Consider the following 18,639-nt stretch of genomic DNA (forward strand, 5'->3'; position numbering starts at 1 on the left):
TGAAAGCTCCCCGCTGGGTAGGGTTTGAAGAGTCGTCCCTCCCATGGTGGGCTTCAGTCCTGGGCTTTGCTCAGAGCCAGAGCTGGTTTGTGAGACTGACCAACCACCTCCCCCAAACAACTTACAAATATAAAAGTGCATGGGTGATGTTGAGATTTTAGGGGCGGGGGACGACCAGCAAGTACTTACTCATATAACTTCCCAAGTGACCTCTGTACAAAATTTAAGTATTTTTAAAAAATATATTTGTATTGATTTCAGAGAGGAAGGGAGAGGGAGATAGAAACATCAATGATGAGAGAGAATCATTGATTAGTTGCCTCCTGCACGCCCCCTACTAGGGATGAAGCCCACAACCGGGCATGTGCCCTTGACCGGAATCAAACTCGGGACCCTTCAGTCCGCAGGCCGATGCTCTATCCATTGAGCCAAACCAGCTAGGGCCAAAATTTAAGTATTTTAATTCTAAACATTTGGAAACAACTTAAATTGGAAAAGAACAGTCAAACGATGATATCTCCAAGCAATGTCATATTAAAGACAAGTTAGGCTCATGTTTTAGAAGACGATTTAATTTATTTTTGGAAGTCAGACCTATTATTACATGTGATGCTCAAAGAAGTGAAATGGCTTAAAGCCATAGAGTTAGTAGGAGGTGCAAATGGGTATGAACTCACGCTCCAGAGTCCACACTGGATTAGCCAGACCAGAAAGGCCCAGTGAGCCAAGTAACAAACTCCGGGTGCGAAGGGGGGCCTCTCTGTCCCTTGGTCAGAATCTGGGCAACATCAGGGCTGAAGTGCCAATGCCACATGGCTTTCTGGATGAGGCCCTGGCAGGCAGCAGAAGAGGGGGCAATCTGGGAGCACAGCTTTTATAGAAGACTATTTATGCTTAAAACAGAATATAGAGTACACACATGGATATGAAGGAAAAAATATTTACTTCTATGGCCTGGGATCACAAGTAATTTTTATTTTGTTTATACATTTATTTTCTATATTTCCTACAATATGAAACATTATATATAAATAAAATAATTAAAAGTACCCCCAAAAAAGTACCAAATTCACCTAATGTTCTTTGTAACATTAAAGGCTATGTTCAGCATTAGCCATATAGACACCAATATACCCAAATTGTCATTAAAAACTCAGTCCACAAGTAGCGAGGGACTTGATATCATGTAGTTCCCATTTGCAGTTGCTCACAGTCAAGGGGAGAGGTATGTTAACAAGTCATTCCTGACAGTAAAATGACAGGTCCAAAAACAGAAACACGGGCTCAATATCTGTTCTCCAAGTGCCCTACATGAATGAATATGCCTCTGGCTCTCTGTCTTTGCCATCAGCTCTTTGGGAAGTATGGATATATGAGGTATTTTTAACATAAGCCTAAAACAAATCCTAGATGCTTATCTACGTGAGTCAACCATTTATTTAGTCTACTGTAATTCCACCAAGAAAGCAAAACAATAACTTCCTTAAAAGACTATTTGCTTTTGATAAGAAAATCGTGTTCCATTAACAGAAAAGTGAAATTAAGATATACGTAGTACAGACTAAGTTCTGTAATACCACGAAGTATGATATAGAAAAACAAAACAAACACTTTTCACTGAATTGCATCAGCTTGAAAAGTATTTGGATGAAGTGAAATGAACAGTGCACAAATACTTTTAAGATTCATTATTAACTGGTCCCTAAAATGAGACACCAGCCTTCAACTTTTTTTGTTAAGACCCACATGTAGAGTATAGATTTTTCATCCCAACCTAAGTAAGCACACATATATCCATATGCATAGATAACAAACAAAAGTCTAATGTTTAATTCTTTTTACCATATGTAATACACTGCGATATTTCCTATTCTATTTCATTTTTCAATTAAAAACATGCTGGGTGCGCCAACTGAATTGATTCTATTGCCTATTAATAAGCCTGTAATTTGGGCAATAGTGCTCTAAAAAATAACAGAAGTGAAACCATTTCTAGACACATGATTTCATTACAGTTGTATCCTTGCGCTTCTAATAATCAACTTACAACAGGTCTCAACACATACACAATCATTCATGTGTGGGTGTGAGAAAATTTCTTCCCAGGTCTAAGATCAAGTGAGCTCTTGATGACTACAATCTTTTCAACCACAAAGGGGAGCTTGCAATTATTACAGAGCTCTTTGTCCCCTGGTAAGGCGAACAGCTTTCCCAAGGTAGTCCTAATTTCATTGTCAGCCATACTCTCTCAGGAACTTCGCTCTTCTCCAGTGATGCTTAACTTTTTTTTACTTTGTGTGTTGCCTGGAAAGAAATGGAAAACCAGGGGCAGGCAGGCCTAAGGGGTTGTGTGCAAACAGAGTCAGACAGAAGTTATAGTAATAAAACTTCAATTATTCAACATCTATAGTTTTCCTGAAAGGAAAATGAATAATACTGTGCTGAAAGAAGTTGTAGTCATAGACTAGAAACACAGGCCAAGTTGTGCAAAACTGTTGAAGATCTCTTTAAACCTTATTCTCGCCACAAAGAGAATAGATGCTAATGATATGACTAATCATCTAATGAAGATAATACTTTTTGCCTCAGCAGACGAAAGACTTTTAAGAGTAAAATAAAAGGAAACATAAGAGACTTATTGTCAAAAGCCTCTCTGTGTAAGCCCTCAACACAATGTTTCCTATCAGCTAAAAAATGACTTCAAAGAAATCAATGTGAATGTATGAAAATGGAACAAATCATTTTGAGAGGTCCTATCCACAACTCCCTGCATAATGCTTGGCTGTCTCCATCAGTGCACAAAGACATCCATAATTTTAATGCAAACATATTAAAAAGTACATGCACGCCCAATGGAAGAAATCGCAACACCTAGCTTAATGCTATTCTTTAATGTGCTATAAGCAAAACCAGTTAAAACTCTCAAGTTCTTGGCCACACTCCAGTCTTGTGATTCCGACTGAGATGGTTGTGGGTGTCGGGGAAGAGGGTTTCTAATTTCATAAGTTATTTCATACACCTGGGAGGGGACAGCAACCATGGTTCTCACAATGGGTTCCCGCACAGCCTTGCCCAGTACTGACTTTGCGGCCTTGGGTGAGTCCCTTTACCTCTCCAAGCTTCAACTCATCGTCTGTAATACAGAGACAACTCACAGGGTTATCATGACATTCAATGAGATCATGATGATCAAGTATTGAGCATAGAGGCTAGCATATAGTAATAATCCAATATATTTTTATTTTAAAATACTATACATATTAAAGTATCAAGAAATTGCTTTGAATTAGCTGACTTTATCCAAATTTCATCACCAATTGGTTCTGTGAGCTTAAGAAGTTACCCACGTAGTGTGGATCCACAACTGGGTGTAGCAAAGATGAATGAGTCTGTGTGTGAAGTGCCCTAAATTGCCTGAAAGGCGAATCAGAATGGATCCCGAGCTATTTATTGAGGGCCTGCTCATTGCTAAGCCAGCATCTGCTAAAGCGGGCACTGTGACCTCCTAAATCCTGACAGGAGTTGTACAGGAGGTCAAGCCCTCATCTCCCAAAGACAGCTGCAGGTAAGAAAGCTTGCAGAATCCTACCTTTTCTGTACCACAGGACAGCTCAAAGCCTGGCAGGGCACAGTGACCCTCTCTTAGGGGTTGCAGTTTGCAATATTCCCAGGGGACTCTTTCCTCAATGGGCACCACCAGGGAGTCGTGTTCTGTGGGGCACACTGGCCAGTTCCTGGGCTAGTCCCTCAAACGTGGGACACACAGAGATTCCATGAGGATTGTATATGGAGAAGTGTCCTTCGGCCTTTAGACTTCTACGAACAATACTGAAATTGTTCTATATGATTCTGATATTCAAAAAAAGACTTTTCATACAGTTGTTGTTAATTTACAAGTGTTTGGGGGGGGCATTGCAACAAATTTGACACATTGGATGAGAGAAGTTTCATAACTTTACAGACGAAAACAACTTGTTTGTACAGCAAAACAAGTCTTAAGACAGCTGATTTATCTCTGTTGAATAGATGCTTAGCATAAGGAAGTTGAAGAAAAGTGGCTGCTGACCTTTCCTAATAATGCCAGGATGTTGATGCAATGTCCACGCTGTAATTGTGAAGTTGATGATAAATATGGGAGAAATCTTTCCTGTCCCTACAACATGCTATGTTTCCTAATCTTGCTTCCATGTTAAACATGAATATTGCCATTATTCAGATAGTAGAGGCCCAGTGCATGCATTCGTGCACAGGTGGGGTCCCTCGGCCTGGCCGGCGATCCAGGCCTATCAGGGAGCCGGCTGGCCAGGGGGAGGAATCCTGGGAGGTTGGTCGGCCAGCCCCCCAAACAGGGCCTATCAGGGGGCTGGCCGGCAGGGGGGAGGGACCATGCGAGGTTGGCCTGCTGGCTCCCCCATTGGGGCCGATCAGGGGGGAAGGTGCCCGGGAGGTTGGCTGTGGGAGTGCACTGACCACCAGGGGGCAGCTCCTGTGTTGAGTGTCTGCCCCCTGGTGGTCAGTGCACATCATAGCAACTGGCCAACCTGTCGTTCAGGTCTTTTGGTCGTAATGGTCCCTTAGGCTTTTATATATATAGACATGTAACTTAATATTGACTTTTCTCTATAGAGTCAAAAAAATCCAATATGACCAAGTATAAACAAAGTTAATCTGAGTTTTAAAAGTTAAACCTGTAAGCATTTCTCTTTCATACACACATATTGTTTCAGTTTCACAAATACATTTTTCAAAAAAATCAGTAAGAACCAAAAAGTTATTAGAACAGGAAAAAAATTCATGAAACTGTGAAAGGGCTCTTTCTTACTAATCCTTAGCATTTATCCAAGCACTTACTGTAAATGGTGACAGATACAAAGCATCCTAAAAATTTTACATTATCTTATTTAATTCGGGATGATTGTATTTGATAGATAACATTATTAGTTTCCTTTTTAAAGTGATAAAATGTTTCACATAGACCTGTATATATACACACATACATAACACACCTATATACATAAGATATACATATGAGAAATACATATCTTAAACATCCAAGTATATACTAGTATATATATATATCCCACAGCTTATAAGATAGGACATTTCCAATAAAAACAATTGAAGCCCAAACTTTCTTCATCACATGACCCTCCTGTTTTCTGAGTTGTATGTGTGAAGAAGTTGAGGCTCTGAAAAGCTGAGTGACTCAGCCCCGGTGAATGAGCTGGCATCTGAACCCAGCCTGTCTGACTCGGTCCATGAACTCCGTCACCATGCTCTAAGGCTGCCACTGTCAGAGTCATCCTTCTTAGAGGTGAGGAAATTGAGGCAGAGATTTAAGACATTGCCTGAGTTCACACAACTACTGAAAAGCCCAACTGGTATTAAAACCCACATTACATTTATTTATTTATAGTCCTACTCTTTTTTTAACATGAGGAAAGTAGCCATGTTTAATTTAGTTTCTTATAAAATTTATGATTATGAGAAATTTCATCTCCCTCTTTTTAATTATTTAAGTAAGCACTCTTTACTAGTCTATTAAGGGAATAGTCTAATGAGAAGTGCCTATTGTACCTCTTGCAAGGGTTGTTCACTTTGCTTAGCATCAATGTGGCTCCTAAAAAGTGCTCCATAAATGAAGGTTTCAGTGGATTAAAATGCTGCTTCTCAAATTTCCGTGGGCACGCCAGTCACCTGGGGATCTTGTTAATATGCAGGGCCTATGGTTAATATGAAATGTCCAAAGCTCTTGATAATGACTGTTCTGTTGGTCCCTGTAAGATACACTCTGAGCAGCAAGAGACTAAAAGAACCCTCATTTTTTATTGAGATCTTGCAGTGAATCTCTTTCAAAATGAAAGTTCCTTGAGATATCATTTTATTTTAATGTCTATTCCTAAAACTGGAACATATCTATATATTTTCAATTCTCTAACACTTATTTTTCACATTATATTTCATTTATAAGACTAGGACAGGCAATATGTTTCAGAATCTATATGCAGGGTGTGATTTCTGACACCTGGACAAAAGTGTCAATTTAGAAATTATTTGAGCATATGGTGGAAAATACAAAGAAATAGGATGAGAAGGTTTGTGAACATACATGTATGCACCATATATAAGGAAAAAGAAATCAGTGTTTATTGACCAGAAAATAGCAAATCTCTGTTTGGAGAGAGATGGTAGTTTATCATACATGCAATGAAGCATGAAATGTAATTTGAGAGAGAAAAAACAGACCTTATAAAACTCATACCACATTCCACAGTCCTGAAAACTGTACTACTTTTGCACATTCTGCATTCTGCATTGCTGAATTTATCACAGTCCTATAAGAACACATGGTTAGCTACTAACTGGAATTTGAAAAAGGCTTAATATTTCAGTGGCAAATGTGATCATTTATAAGAGAAATCAAAGACTGTTAATTTAAAACTTTACTGCATGAATTATGTTCCTCCAAGACTTTTCTTTAACTTGATCTCTCCTGGGATGAACTTCCCTTGAAGATGAAGAGCGGGAGACCATCCCTAAGGCGTTTAGAATTAGAGAACACCCACCTGCATCCATCCCACTTGGATGTGCAATGTGAATGTGACTGGGGTAAGTGATTGAATCTCTCTAAATCCCAGTTCCCTCAATAGCTCTCAAAATTGCTGAGATTAAATCAGATAAAAAAAAAAGAAAAACAACCACTTGATAAATCAAAATATATATACAGATAGATTCTTAAATTGTTATTTACATACAAAACTCTGATTGGACATGTAACAATGATCAAAGGATGTTTAAACCATTGCATGAAATGTTGATGGAGAAGAGTAGTTTACTAGGAGATTATTATCCCACAGATGACTTGTGGGAGAGAAGGACAAGCTGTTACTTCCTGCCTGAAGTCACAGATCATTTTTAGCATCATTAAAAGTGGGTCAATAATAATCCAATCTAATGAAAGAGTAATATGCAAATTAACAATCACTCCGCTACACCCACAAGCCATGCCCACCAGCCAATCAGGAGCAAGTATGAAAATTAACCCAACCAAGATGGCTGCGGCCACGGAGTGAGCAGGAGGCTTGGGTTTCCCTGGCAATGGAGGAAGCCAAGCTTTCCACACACCCTGGCTGGCCCAGGCCTCCACTCAAGGCTACAAAGTTTCAATTATAGAAGATAAATAAATCCCAACAAAAATGGTGTCAGCCATGGAGCTGGAGAGAGCAGGAGGCTTGAGTTGCCCCTGGCGATGGAGAAAGCCAAGCTTCCACAGCCCTGGCCTGCCTTGGCCTCCGCTCAAGGCTACAAAGTTTCAATTATAGAAGATAAATAAATCCCAACAGAAATGGCTGCCGCAACGGAGCAAGCAGGAGGCTTGGCTCTGCTCCAGGCTACAAAGTTTCACTTGTAGAAGATAAATAAATCCCAACAAAAATGGCTGCGGCCATGGAGCAAGCAGGAGGCTTGGCTCCACTCAAGGCTACAAAGTTTCAATTATAGAAGATAAATAAATCCCAACAAAAATGGCTGCGGCCACGGAGCAAGAAGGAGTCTTGGCTCCGCTCAAGGCTACAAAATTTTAATTATAGAAGATAAATAAATCCCAACAAAAATGGCTGCGGCCACGGAGCAAGCAGGAGGCTTGGCTCCGCTCAAGGCTACAAAGTTTCAATTATAGAAGATAAATAAATTCCAGATACCAGGGCCTCTGCTTGGGTTGCCGGGGAGCAAATCACAGGCCCCTTGCCCAGGCTGCCCCACGCCCCAAGGGAACCACCACCCTGATCCAGGACACCCTTCAGGGCAAACCAGCTGGCCCCCAACCGTGCATCAGGCCTCTATCCTATCTAATAAAATAGTAATATGCAAATTGACCATCACTCCAACACACAAGATGGCTGTCCACATGTGGTCAAAGATGGCTCTACCCATGTGGACACAAGATGGCCACCACAAGATGGCGAGCAGGGGAGGGCAGTTGGGAGGGACCAGGCCTGCAAGGGAGGCCAGTTGGGGGCGATCAAGCCTGCAGGGGAGAGCAGTTAGGGGTGACCAGGCTGGCAGAGGAGGGAAGTTGGGGGTGACCGGGCCTGCAGGGAAGGGCAGTTGGGGGGGACCCAGGCCTGCAGGGGAGGGCAGTTAGGGGCAAACAGGCTGGCAGGGGAGCAGTTAAGCATCAATTAGGCTGGCAGGGGAGTGGTTAGGGGGTGATCAGGCTGGCAGGCAGAAGCGGTTAGGGGCAATCAGGAAGGCAGGAAGGCGAGCAGTTGGGAGCCTAAACAGGCAGTCAGACATCCCTCGAAGGGTCCCAGATTGGAGAGGGTACACACACCCCCGTGCACGAATTTCATGCACCAGGCCTCTATTAATAATAATAATAATAATAATAATAATAATAATAATAATAAATGCATCTTTTGATATAATTAGCAGTACATGGCACTAAAAATACGTAGCCTGACTCTAATCAAATCTTTTGGTCTAACTTCAGGTTTACACAGAAATACAGGGAACAGCACACCAAGTAAAAGACAACACTCAGAAGCAGTCAGTCCAATTAGGACGTGAGCTGTGTCACAGGACAACTGAGCCTGATTTTCTTGCAGGAAAATAAAGCGTTTGTAGGTCGGGGGCAGTGGTAGATTAAAAGCGACTTAAGAGACATAAAAACGAACTGCAACATGTGGACCTTGTTTGGATCCCTGTTTATACAAAGCGGTGGTCAAAGGACATGTTTAGGTTAATGGGAAATGTGGATATGACTTGAGTATCAGATAATGTGAAGACATTCCTATTAGTATTTTTAGGTGTATTCGTGGCATTGTGGTTATGTAAGAAAATATTGAGAGATGCAAATGAAATATTTAGGGAAGAAATGCCATGATGTCTTCAATATATTTTAAATACCTCAGAAGAAAAACAGTGTGTCTGTTAAGATATTTACTAGAGCACAGTTACAGTCTGTAGTGTGTAGTAAAGAGGATGAAAAAGGGCAAAAGAAGAAAGAAGACAAAGAAGAAAGAAAAAAGTGTTTCCTACCTATAAGGCAAGAGGGTCTCAAAAGATTTTCAGACCCTTGTGAGCTAGGAGGACAGCAGGTTCAGAGCATTTCTCTGTCTTTTATTTTATTCTCTTGGCAAAACAGGGACTTCGTGGGTGGGGGGGAGGAAGGAGGAGGAGGAAGAGGTGGAAGAGGAGGAGGGAGGGAGGAAGGGAGGAAGGAAGGGAAAAAGGGAGGGAGGGAGGGAGAGAGGAAGGGGAGGAGGAGGGAAAAAAAGGCAATTCTTGCTCCATGTAATTCCCCAAATAAGCAATCTCCATTCTAAATTCCTGGCCTGGGAGAAGGAGCAATTCAATCAACAGATCTCATGTTCCAGTGGTCCCATGGGCTAGTAAGTCTCAAAAGTGCCCTCCTTTGGGCTGAAATCAATCACATTGTAATCTCAGGTGAACTTGCTTTTGTGAATTGCAACAGAAAGGCTGAATTAAATCCATTCAGCCATTTAAAAATTAATTAACAACCCAAAGAGTTGTTTACCTATTTTCCCTGTAGGAAACTTAATGCACCGGTAATTCAAATATAAGCGGATTTCACAAGTTTTAATATTCACCTTGTTCTCTGTCAGAAATAAGAGTGAAATAAAGTTTTGTTTTCCTTTTTTCAAGAATAGCGTGCCCCATAAATACCATTTACCTCCGACCTGTAGGCACAGCCACTAAACACACTCAATCATGAAACGGAGCCAGATGCCACTGTTTCCAAGCGCTTTAATTTTGTGATGAAAGAAAAGAAAAACTGTTCGTTCCCTTCCAGTAAAATGCGAACATGTTGAACGTTGACTAAAAAGGCTACAAACAGTGCCTGTAATTTGAGTTGGAAAATGCTGAGTATAAAAACAAATGCGGTTCTCGGTAAAGATAAACTCCAGTCTAACCAAGGACAAATTGACCCCATTAAATATAAATTAAGAATCTCATCCAAGAAGGAACAAGAAATACACATTACCTTCCTAATACTTAGTGCATTTAAAGTTAAACTTAATACTTTCTCAAAAAAAAATAAATAAATACAGACAAGCAAATTACTTCTGACTTCATAAGCAAAGAAGTGTTATTTGAATCATACAAAAGACACGAATCTTGAGAAGATTCACGGCTGAATGGCCAAAAGTCCTGCTTTTACACTGGATATTCCTCAGTCACAATAAATTACTTGAAAGTGAGTTCTTGGTTTATCTGAAGGCTAACTGTTAAAATAAATATAAACTTGGAAATTTTCCCCAATAGTATGGTGAAAAGCTTTTAATAAAATGTTAATAAAAGCATGCAGACTTTACATAGTAGAGTATGCAGGTATTAGTCTTATTGTTGTATTTATACCTTACACATACTTACATATATAACTTGTCTACCTAATATTTAATAAAAACAAATAGTATGTGTGTGTGCTATATTTATTTGTTGTGGAGATATATATTTGTGTGTGTGCACGCGCACCCCAAAAAAACATGTCCTTAGTGATTCTCTGTATAGTATCTTTTTTGCAGGATTATGATCTATTGGGATAATATCATTTGTCAATACCCTGCTTGTTCCACAACTGCTCTGCCTTGTACGCATTGGGAAGATCTTTGGGAAAGCAGACAGGAAAGAAATCTCCATCCTCAAAGAAATTTATTTGTGTGTGTATGTTTTTTTAAAGAGCTCCAGTGTAGCTTTATTAAAAGGGAGAGATGGGGTAACATGGAGCCAATTAGCTTTTACCTTGTTTCAATGTTCTTTTCAGCTTTTCCTACACACACACACACACACACACACACACACACACACACACACACAAATCTACCTAAGCTAAAATTACCATATATGAGACACAGGCTTTCTGCAAACATAGGGTATACTTTCACACAGCATGTAGCTCCCAAGGAGACCGTTCATAAAAACTAGATTAATAGATCTTGTAAGCATTAGGAAGATAGAAATGGCAGGAAGTAGTCAAGGTTCACAGGACAATAAGGCTTAATATAGGGCTAATGTCACAAAGGTCCAAACACTGTCCTCAAATGATCTTCAAGGTAAAATAGGCCCCTGATGGCCTCAATGCATAAGCATCTGATCTTAGGGGATCACTGACCCACCTGGTCTGACTCAGTCTACCACCTGCTCCTCTCTTCTTAAGACTGCCAGCACCTACCTCAGGGCGGCTTTCGGGTGTTGCCTGTAAAAGAGGCTCAGAGATTCCCAACCCTTATCAGAGATGAATTTAGGTATTTTCTTGAAAACATGTGCATTGTTTCCTAAGACATCACCATAGTCATGTATGCAATTTCTCTGCAAACAACTTAGTGAGTGTCACCTTTCACCGCATTCTCTGAAACCTCAACCACAGCATTCATGTGCTAATGCAGGAAACAGTTATCTGGAGCCTGTTATCTACCAGGCACTGTACCAGGTACTGGTGGTGACTTACTAGTAAAAAAAACCTCCATTTTGTCTCTGTCTCATGGATCTTCTAGACTCTCTCTCATTCCACTCCCCACCCCCCACCCCCAAAATAAAACTTCTTCAACTCCCACTGAAAGGCCAGGTTGGCAGTTGGTTCCAGATTCATACTAGAGCTCACGGTTAAAATTTATTTCCACATCGGGTTAGAAACCACCATTTCATCTGCATCAGTCCAAACTCTCCCACCCCCTCACCCCCAAGGCAAACAGCTATTTTGTTATATACACAAGGCCGAGAATGAACATCTGGAAGATGACATCAACGTGACTTTTCAGTTGCAAACACGCAAAATTACTTCTAGTCTAATGGGGGAGGGGGAGGGGAGCAACCTGAAAGCTTGACAATGTTTTCCTTCCATCCTCAATGTCAGACTTCGAATACAGCAGAATGAATTCCTCTATTTTAAGTCCTTATTTTCAGACTTTTTATTTACAAACAACAGTTGGACGAGACATAGTTTATTTCGGGTTTTGATTCTCAACTAGAGGCAGCCCTAAGTCTTCAACCACAGGGCAGCACCTGTGTTTTCCCTGCCTTCTCACCCCACCCTCACCGAGCACCTACCTATCCACTGCTGAACACTCATCCAGAGGGAGTATAGTGAGCCGCCCGTGGCTCCGCAGCACTAAAACGTAGCTGGGCTTGAATACGGGTTCCACCAAGCACTGCCTGAGTGACAAGGCAAGGGGCTTAATAGTCTATAAGCCTCAGTTTCCACTATTGAACACTCATCCCTGTTGGGTGACCATCATGTGCTGGCCACTGTTCAAACCACACAGCTCTTCATGGACCTTGTATTCTTGGAAGGGAAATACAAACAACTGAAACAGAAGTATCAATGCTACACTCTGTTGGAAAAGGATAAATGCTCTAGAGAAAACTGAGAGCAGGAAAGGGAATATGGAGTTCTGGGGATGGCAGGTGGGTGATGAGGGATATCCTCCCCAAGGAGGCAACACCTGAGCAAAGACTGAAGGAGGAAAGCGCTGTCTGGATATTTGGGGCAAGACGGTTCCAGGCAGAGCGAGCAGCACATGCAAAGGCTCTGAGGTAGAAGGGTGCCTGATACCTCTGAGGAACAGCAAGAAAGCTGGTATGACTGGAAGTATGAGTAAGTGTGCTGAAGAATGAGGTCCAAGAGGCAGTGAGGGAGGCAGAAAAAAGGGGCCCCAGCAGTCCTGGATTGGGATCGGGCCTAAACGGGCAGTTCGGACATCCCTCAAGGGGTCCCAGATTGGAGAGGGTGCAGACTGGGCTGAGGGACACCCTGCCCACCCCCACCCCCCGTGCACGAATTTCGTGCACCAGGCCTCTAGTAGTAATAATAAACAGCAGTGAAAAGTAAGATAGTTGGCATTTACTATGTACTAACTGCAAGTCTAGGTGGATGATGTGTATTATCCCCTTAAAAATGCAAAACAATAGGTTACTTTAATATGTACAGAGTTGACTTCATGCTAGAATACACATAGCAGAGAGTCCAAAACTCTATAGAAAATATCTCCCTGAAAAAGTTTTTTTTCTTTCTGCCTTAACATGATTAAAACCTTTGCTAAATGCTACAATTAATTTAACTTCCTCATGCATCTTAAAAATAAAAACACAATTCCTTATAAATGTCAGATATATTGCTCATTTCCATGTTATGGTTTTTTTATATGATTTTCGAATCTGTGTCACTACCACGCGGTTAAAGCGTTCACTTTAGGCAATGAAAAGTTGATAGCTTGGGACCCTATTCGGAGTCCAAATCGGGCTTGAACAAACATCCTTTGATTTGTTTAATGAATCCTTTAACATAAAGTCTTTCTTTTCTGAAATATCTGGTATAATTCAATGTTCGAGTGACACACATCTCATCTCCTAGAGCCAGAAGATACGTAATGTTGTTCTCTGGCCTGCTCCTTCTTTCTGCGGTGCTTTCACTTACAAGGCATCCTGGCCTGTAGAAATAGGCATGCCAAGAGAGCCGGGCTTGCTAAACAACATTAATTAGTGTAAGCATCAGACGTGCCCTCATAAAGAACTTCAGGAGGCATTTCATTACTCAGTTTCCACTAATTAGAAAGTAATTTGAAAATATCTCCCAAACACAACAAGATCGTTCGGCTCAACCCAAGAAACATTTATTGAGCACCTTTGTCGGATGCTAGGACGGTAAAGACAATGCTGGCTGCTCCCCTCAGGAATTTACAGTCTACACGGCCGATACGATCTCAGACCTTGGAGATGAAGGAAAGTCTGGGCAAGTGCACACAATGACACAGACGGTGCCAGAATAAGCATGTGCTTACTTTTAAAGAAGTCACTCACCAAAAAAAACAGCAGGTATCGGCTGCCCCATGTCTAGCCAAATACAAAGGAGTGATGACTTAAGGACAGACTTTCTAATATTTCAGTATTCAACTGTCTCTGACACAGATGGTAGCACTTTACCATAACCCTAACATTATAGTTGTTTCTACCATCTCAAAGCTGATTTGAATCAGAATTACCTGGGGGAACTCATTAAAAGCACCCATTCCCAGGCCCCACCCATTGGAAATTCTGATGCACAGTGTGGTACTGGGGCCTTTATAAAGCCTCCGGAGAGAGTGGGGGATCTGGCAGGTTGGGGAGGCAAGAAGCACCAGACTAAGCTGACTCGGAGAACAATGACGGTAAAATGTAATAAAGGGTGTCTTCTTGCCAAAAACAGACTGTTCTGCTAAGCCTGCCCTTTGATCTTCTCAACGCTGAGAGCACTCCTATCACTCAGGACAACAGCCAGCTGCATAGCCAGCAACATATCTCAAGACCTAAAATGGGTGTGCATGTTTCAATTTATGGAAACTTGAAAAATAAGTGACTGTGGGCCAATTAGAAAAACCACAAGTGAAAAGAAATAGGCAAAAAATCACTGACAATGGTAACAGAACCTGAGTTCTTAGATTTTTTTTAAATTTTTAAAAATATATTATTATTGATTTCAGAGAGGAAAGGAGAGGGAGAGAGAGATAGAAACATCAATGATGAGAGAGAATCATTGATCGGCTGCCTCCCGCACGCCCCCTACTGGGGATCGAGCCCGCAACCCAGGCATGTGCCCTTGACCGGAATGGAACCTGGGACCCTTCAGTCCGAAGGCCCAGGCTCTATCCACTGAGCCAAACCAGCTAGGGCTTATTTATTTATTTATTTATTTATTTATTTATTTGTTTATTTATTTATTTATTTATTGAGTAAATGCCCCAATCTAAGTTTTACTTTGTCATTGAACATCTACACCTTCACTGGGTCTGTCAGCATCCTAAACATATAGGATGTTTCACTGCAAATCAAATGACAATATCTTCTTCCACCAGTAACCGCAGTAGACTCAAACTTGATGCTGAGCAATCACACTTGCCAGCAGAGACCTGCTCTACAAAGTACCCAGTTAACAGCCCAGCCTGGAGGGCCCTCTAACACCTGAAACTTCATTAGGAAAGATGGGTGACAGTTCGGGCCAGATGAGGACAGGGACGCATTGTTGGGCGGATTCACAAATGTGCAGTATTAAACGTGCATCTTCAAATAGGAGCCCGAGAAACATTTTTTCATGCTTAAAACACCCATGATCAAAATCCCATATAGCTATTAACATTTTACGATATGCTTAGCATTCTGCTATCGGGGCAAGACAGATCTCATCTAAACTTTAATCTTTAAAAAAAAGTATGTAACCAACCTTAGTAACCACTACCAACATCTTGAGTATCCATGTTTCAGACTGGGAATGGATACACGGTTCAGTGGGGCGGGAGGCGGGGGATGCAATCTTGGGTTAAGTTTTGATTCTTTTCTCATTTGAAAACATGGGGTGGGGAAGCTGTCAAAATATTCTGGACGAATTCGGTGCTATTAAATAACCGCCGTTACCTAGGGCAGAAGTGGCGGGGGGGAGGGGACCAAGAACTAAAAAACTCCCCAATAAGTCGCCCCTTGCTATCAATAAAGAGCTAATTCACAAGGATTTGCCTAGACTGGTAAACGGTTTACTGCTTTGACCTGGTGGAAATGCAGGGGTAAATTCGGTTGTGGGTTCATTAGGTCCAACTGGAAGCCAATAACCAGGTGCTGAGATAGACGAGCCTGGTCGGGAATGGACTCGCTCTGACACCCAAGGAGCCAAACCCCCTGAGTCTACCTGGGGCGCAGGCAGCACACGGGTAAGGCGCGGCGCGGCGCGGTCGGGCCAACATTTCCCGACTTTTCCCTAAAACCACACACGGACCCGCCGGGGTTCCAGCCGCAGAGGGAGAGGCGGCGGGGAGGGCCTGGCCGCCCCACTGCTGGGCAGATCGGTCCAAAGGACGCAGAAGAGAAGCGTCCCCGCTGCGGACTCCTCCCCAAGGCGGCCTGGGTCGTCCGCTCCCGACCCCCGGGCCCTGTCACCTCTCCCCGGGCCAGGGGATCGGGAAGTCTGGGGACTGCGCGGGGCTGGGAAGAGGGAACCTGGGGAAGCGCCAAGTTGCTTCTCTTGGTTGAGGGGCAGGGAGGACCTGGGTGCGCAGCGATCGGAAAGCAGTCACTGATTTTTTACTCGAGCTGCCATCGGCCAGATGGAGCAGGACTCCGCGGGGTGCAGGCGGGGACCCCGACTTCCTCCCGCGCTCGGCCCCTCCAGGCCCAGCCCGCCGCCCGCCCCCCGCCGAACGCGCTCCACTCACCCGGCCCGTCCGCCTGCAGCCGGAGCGGGGCGGAGACCACGAGCAGCAGGGCCAGGAGGCCGTGCCCGGCAGCCCCCGCCTGCGCGCAGCCGCCGCGGGCACCGGCCACCATGGCCCCGCCGGGCGCCAGCTTGGCAGGCTCGGCCTCCCCTCGGCGGGCGCAGCGCCGCCGCTGCCCGGGCCGCGCCGCCTCCTCCGCGGCTGTGCGCGGCGCCGGGACTGGGCGAGCGGCGGCCCGGCACCGAATCCCATTGGGGCGGCCCGGGCCGGCCGCCGGGGGCGTCTCCCGCCCCGCCCCGCCCGGCCCGGCCCCCGAAGGAGGAAGTGGCGCTCCCGGCGGCGGCGGTCTGCGAGGCTGGAGGCGTGCCCCGAGCTCCCGGCTTTCCCACCCCCTTTCCCGCCGCTCCGCCTCCCCCGAAGCCAGGGCACCTGGGAGCGCGGAGCACACCTGGTGGTGAGACCTGCCCCGGGCCGCGCTGGGTCCGCGCCCTCCCCAAAGGGCCTGGGCGCGCTGTGGGCGCTCCAGAAAGGGGTGGGCATGTCCCAGAGGCACTAGAGACATTGTGATAATAGGATGACGATGATGACAAGACCCGATCCAAGTCCCTCCATTCATTCATTCTTTCATTCATTCATTCAGTCATCCATTCATTCATTCAGTCAGTCAGTCATCCATCCATTCATTCATTCATTCATTCATCCATCCATTCATTCATTCAGTCAGTCAGTCATCCATTCATTCATTCAGTCAGTCATCCATCCATTCATTCATTCATTCAGTCATCCATTCATTCATTCAGTCAGTCATCCATCCATTCATTCATTCAGTCATCCATCCATCCATTCATTCATTCAGTCAGTCAGTCATCCATCCATTCATTCATTCAGTCATTCATTCAGTCAGTCATCCATTCATTCATTCAGTCAGTCAGTCATCCATCCATCCATTCATTCATTCAGTCATCCATCCATCCATTCATTCATTCAGTCATCCATCCATCCATTCATTCAGTCAGTCAGTCAGTCATCCATTCATTCATTCAGTCATCCATCCATTCATTCATTCAGTCAGTCAGTCATCCATCCATTCATTCATTCATTCAGTCAGTCAGTCAGTCATTCATTCATTCAGTCAGTCAGTCAGTCATCCATCCATTCATTCATTCATTCAGTCAGTCAGTCATCCATTCAAGTGGCGATCCAGCGGTGCAATTTGCAATCGGTGGAGAGTACTAATGGTGCACATTCCGGGAAATCTAATTAGAGGGCGGTTGAGGAGACTCGGGGGGGGGGGGAGGGGGGGAGGGGGGCGGAAGGGGGAGGATGGTGGGCAGGAATCCGCCTGGAAAGGCATCACTGAAAAAGTGTCATCCAGCCCGGACGGTGTGGCTCAGTGGTTGAGCGTCAATTTCTGAACCAGAAGTTCACGGTTCGATTCCCGGTCAGGGCACATGCCCGGGGTTGCGGGCTCGATCCCCAGTGTGGGACGTGCAGGAGGCAGCGGATCCAAGATTCTCCTCTCATCACTGATGTTTCTATCTCTCTCTCCTTCTCCCTTCCTCTCTGAAATCAATAAAAGCAAATTTTATTTTTAAAAGTGACATCTAAACTGAGACTCCAAGGGTGAGTGGGACTTGGGAAAGCAGAAGGCGCGGGGGACAGAAGAGCAGACACAGTGTGTCAAGGAGCTGAGGGAGGAGAGGGCCAACAAGGTGGCTGCAGCGCGGCGAACAGGTGGGCGCAGGGCCAGGAGCACGGAGCATGCGCCAGGATGGAGGATGCTGAACTTCATCCACGGAGCAGTGAGCAGCCCAGGAAGGTTCAGACTGAGGAGGGAGAGCATCGGAGTCTCTGGGCGGGAGAGTCGAGAAGGGCTTGGGGGAGAGCAAGTTAAAAGAGCGGAGATTACAAGGTTATTGAATGAGGAAGTGGCAGTGGGAATGAACAAGGAGAGATTAATAAGTATTTCAAAGACTCTCTGATGTCTCCAGCATGCTTACAGTCCTCCCGCGCTTTCTCTGCTTCCTACCTTCCGGCACCTTCTCCTGGCTAACAGGCAGCCAAGGCTACACCTGCAGGTAGTATTGATGCAGGGAGAAACAGCAGTCCTTCCCAGGTCCAATTCTGGCCCGTCGCGGTCGCGTGCTCTTTGGATACCTAATAGATTCCTTTCATGCATTCCTCTCTCTCTCTCTCTCTCTCTCTCTCTCTCTCTCTCTCTCTCTCTCAACTAAATAAAATAAAAATGCTATCGAATATCAGATGAGATTGCCTTCGGGGCTTTGCTTTCTCAAAAGCAGCAAAATTTAGAGGAAAGAACTTGGGCTTTAGAAATGAGGCTTTTAAAAATATATACTTAAATATTTTATTGATTTCAGAGAGGAAGGGAGAGAGGGATAGAAATAGAAATGAGGCTTATCCACGTCTGACTCCTGGATCGGCC

General features: G+C 44.0%; 1 protein-coding gene across 1 annotated transcript in view; it reads right to left on the bottom strand.

Moving 5' to 3' along the window:
• Positions 1 to 16,448, bottom strand: part of DCBLD1 (discoidin, CUB and LCCL domain containing 1) — a 55,301-nt gene extending 38,853 nt beyond the window's left edge. Inside the window, 2 exon segments of the mRNA XM_054722467.1 lie at positions 16,197 to 16,430; positions 16,433 to 16,448. Of these exon segments, the coding sequence (XP_054578442.1) occupies positions 16,197 to 16,430; positions 16,433 to 16,448 (250 nt within the window).
• Positions 16,449 to 18,639: the final 2,191 nt, after the last annotated feature.

This window comes from Eptesicus fuscus, chromosome 10, assembly GCF_027574615.1.
Source record: "Eptesicus fuscus isolate TK198812 chromosome 10, DD_ASM_mEF_20220401, whole genome shotgun sequence".
NCBI lineage: Eukaryota > Metazoa > Chordata > Mammalia > Chiroptera > Vespertilionidae > Eptesicus > Eptesicus fuscus.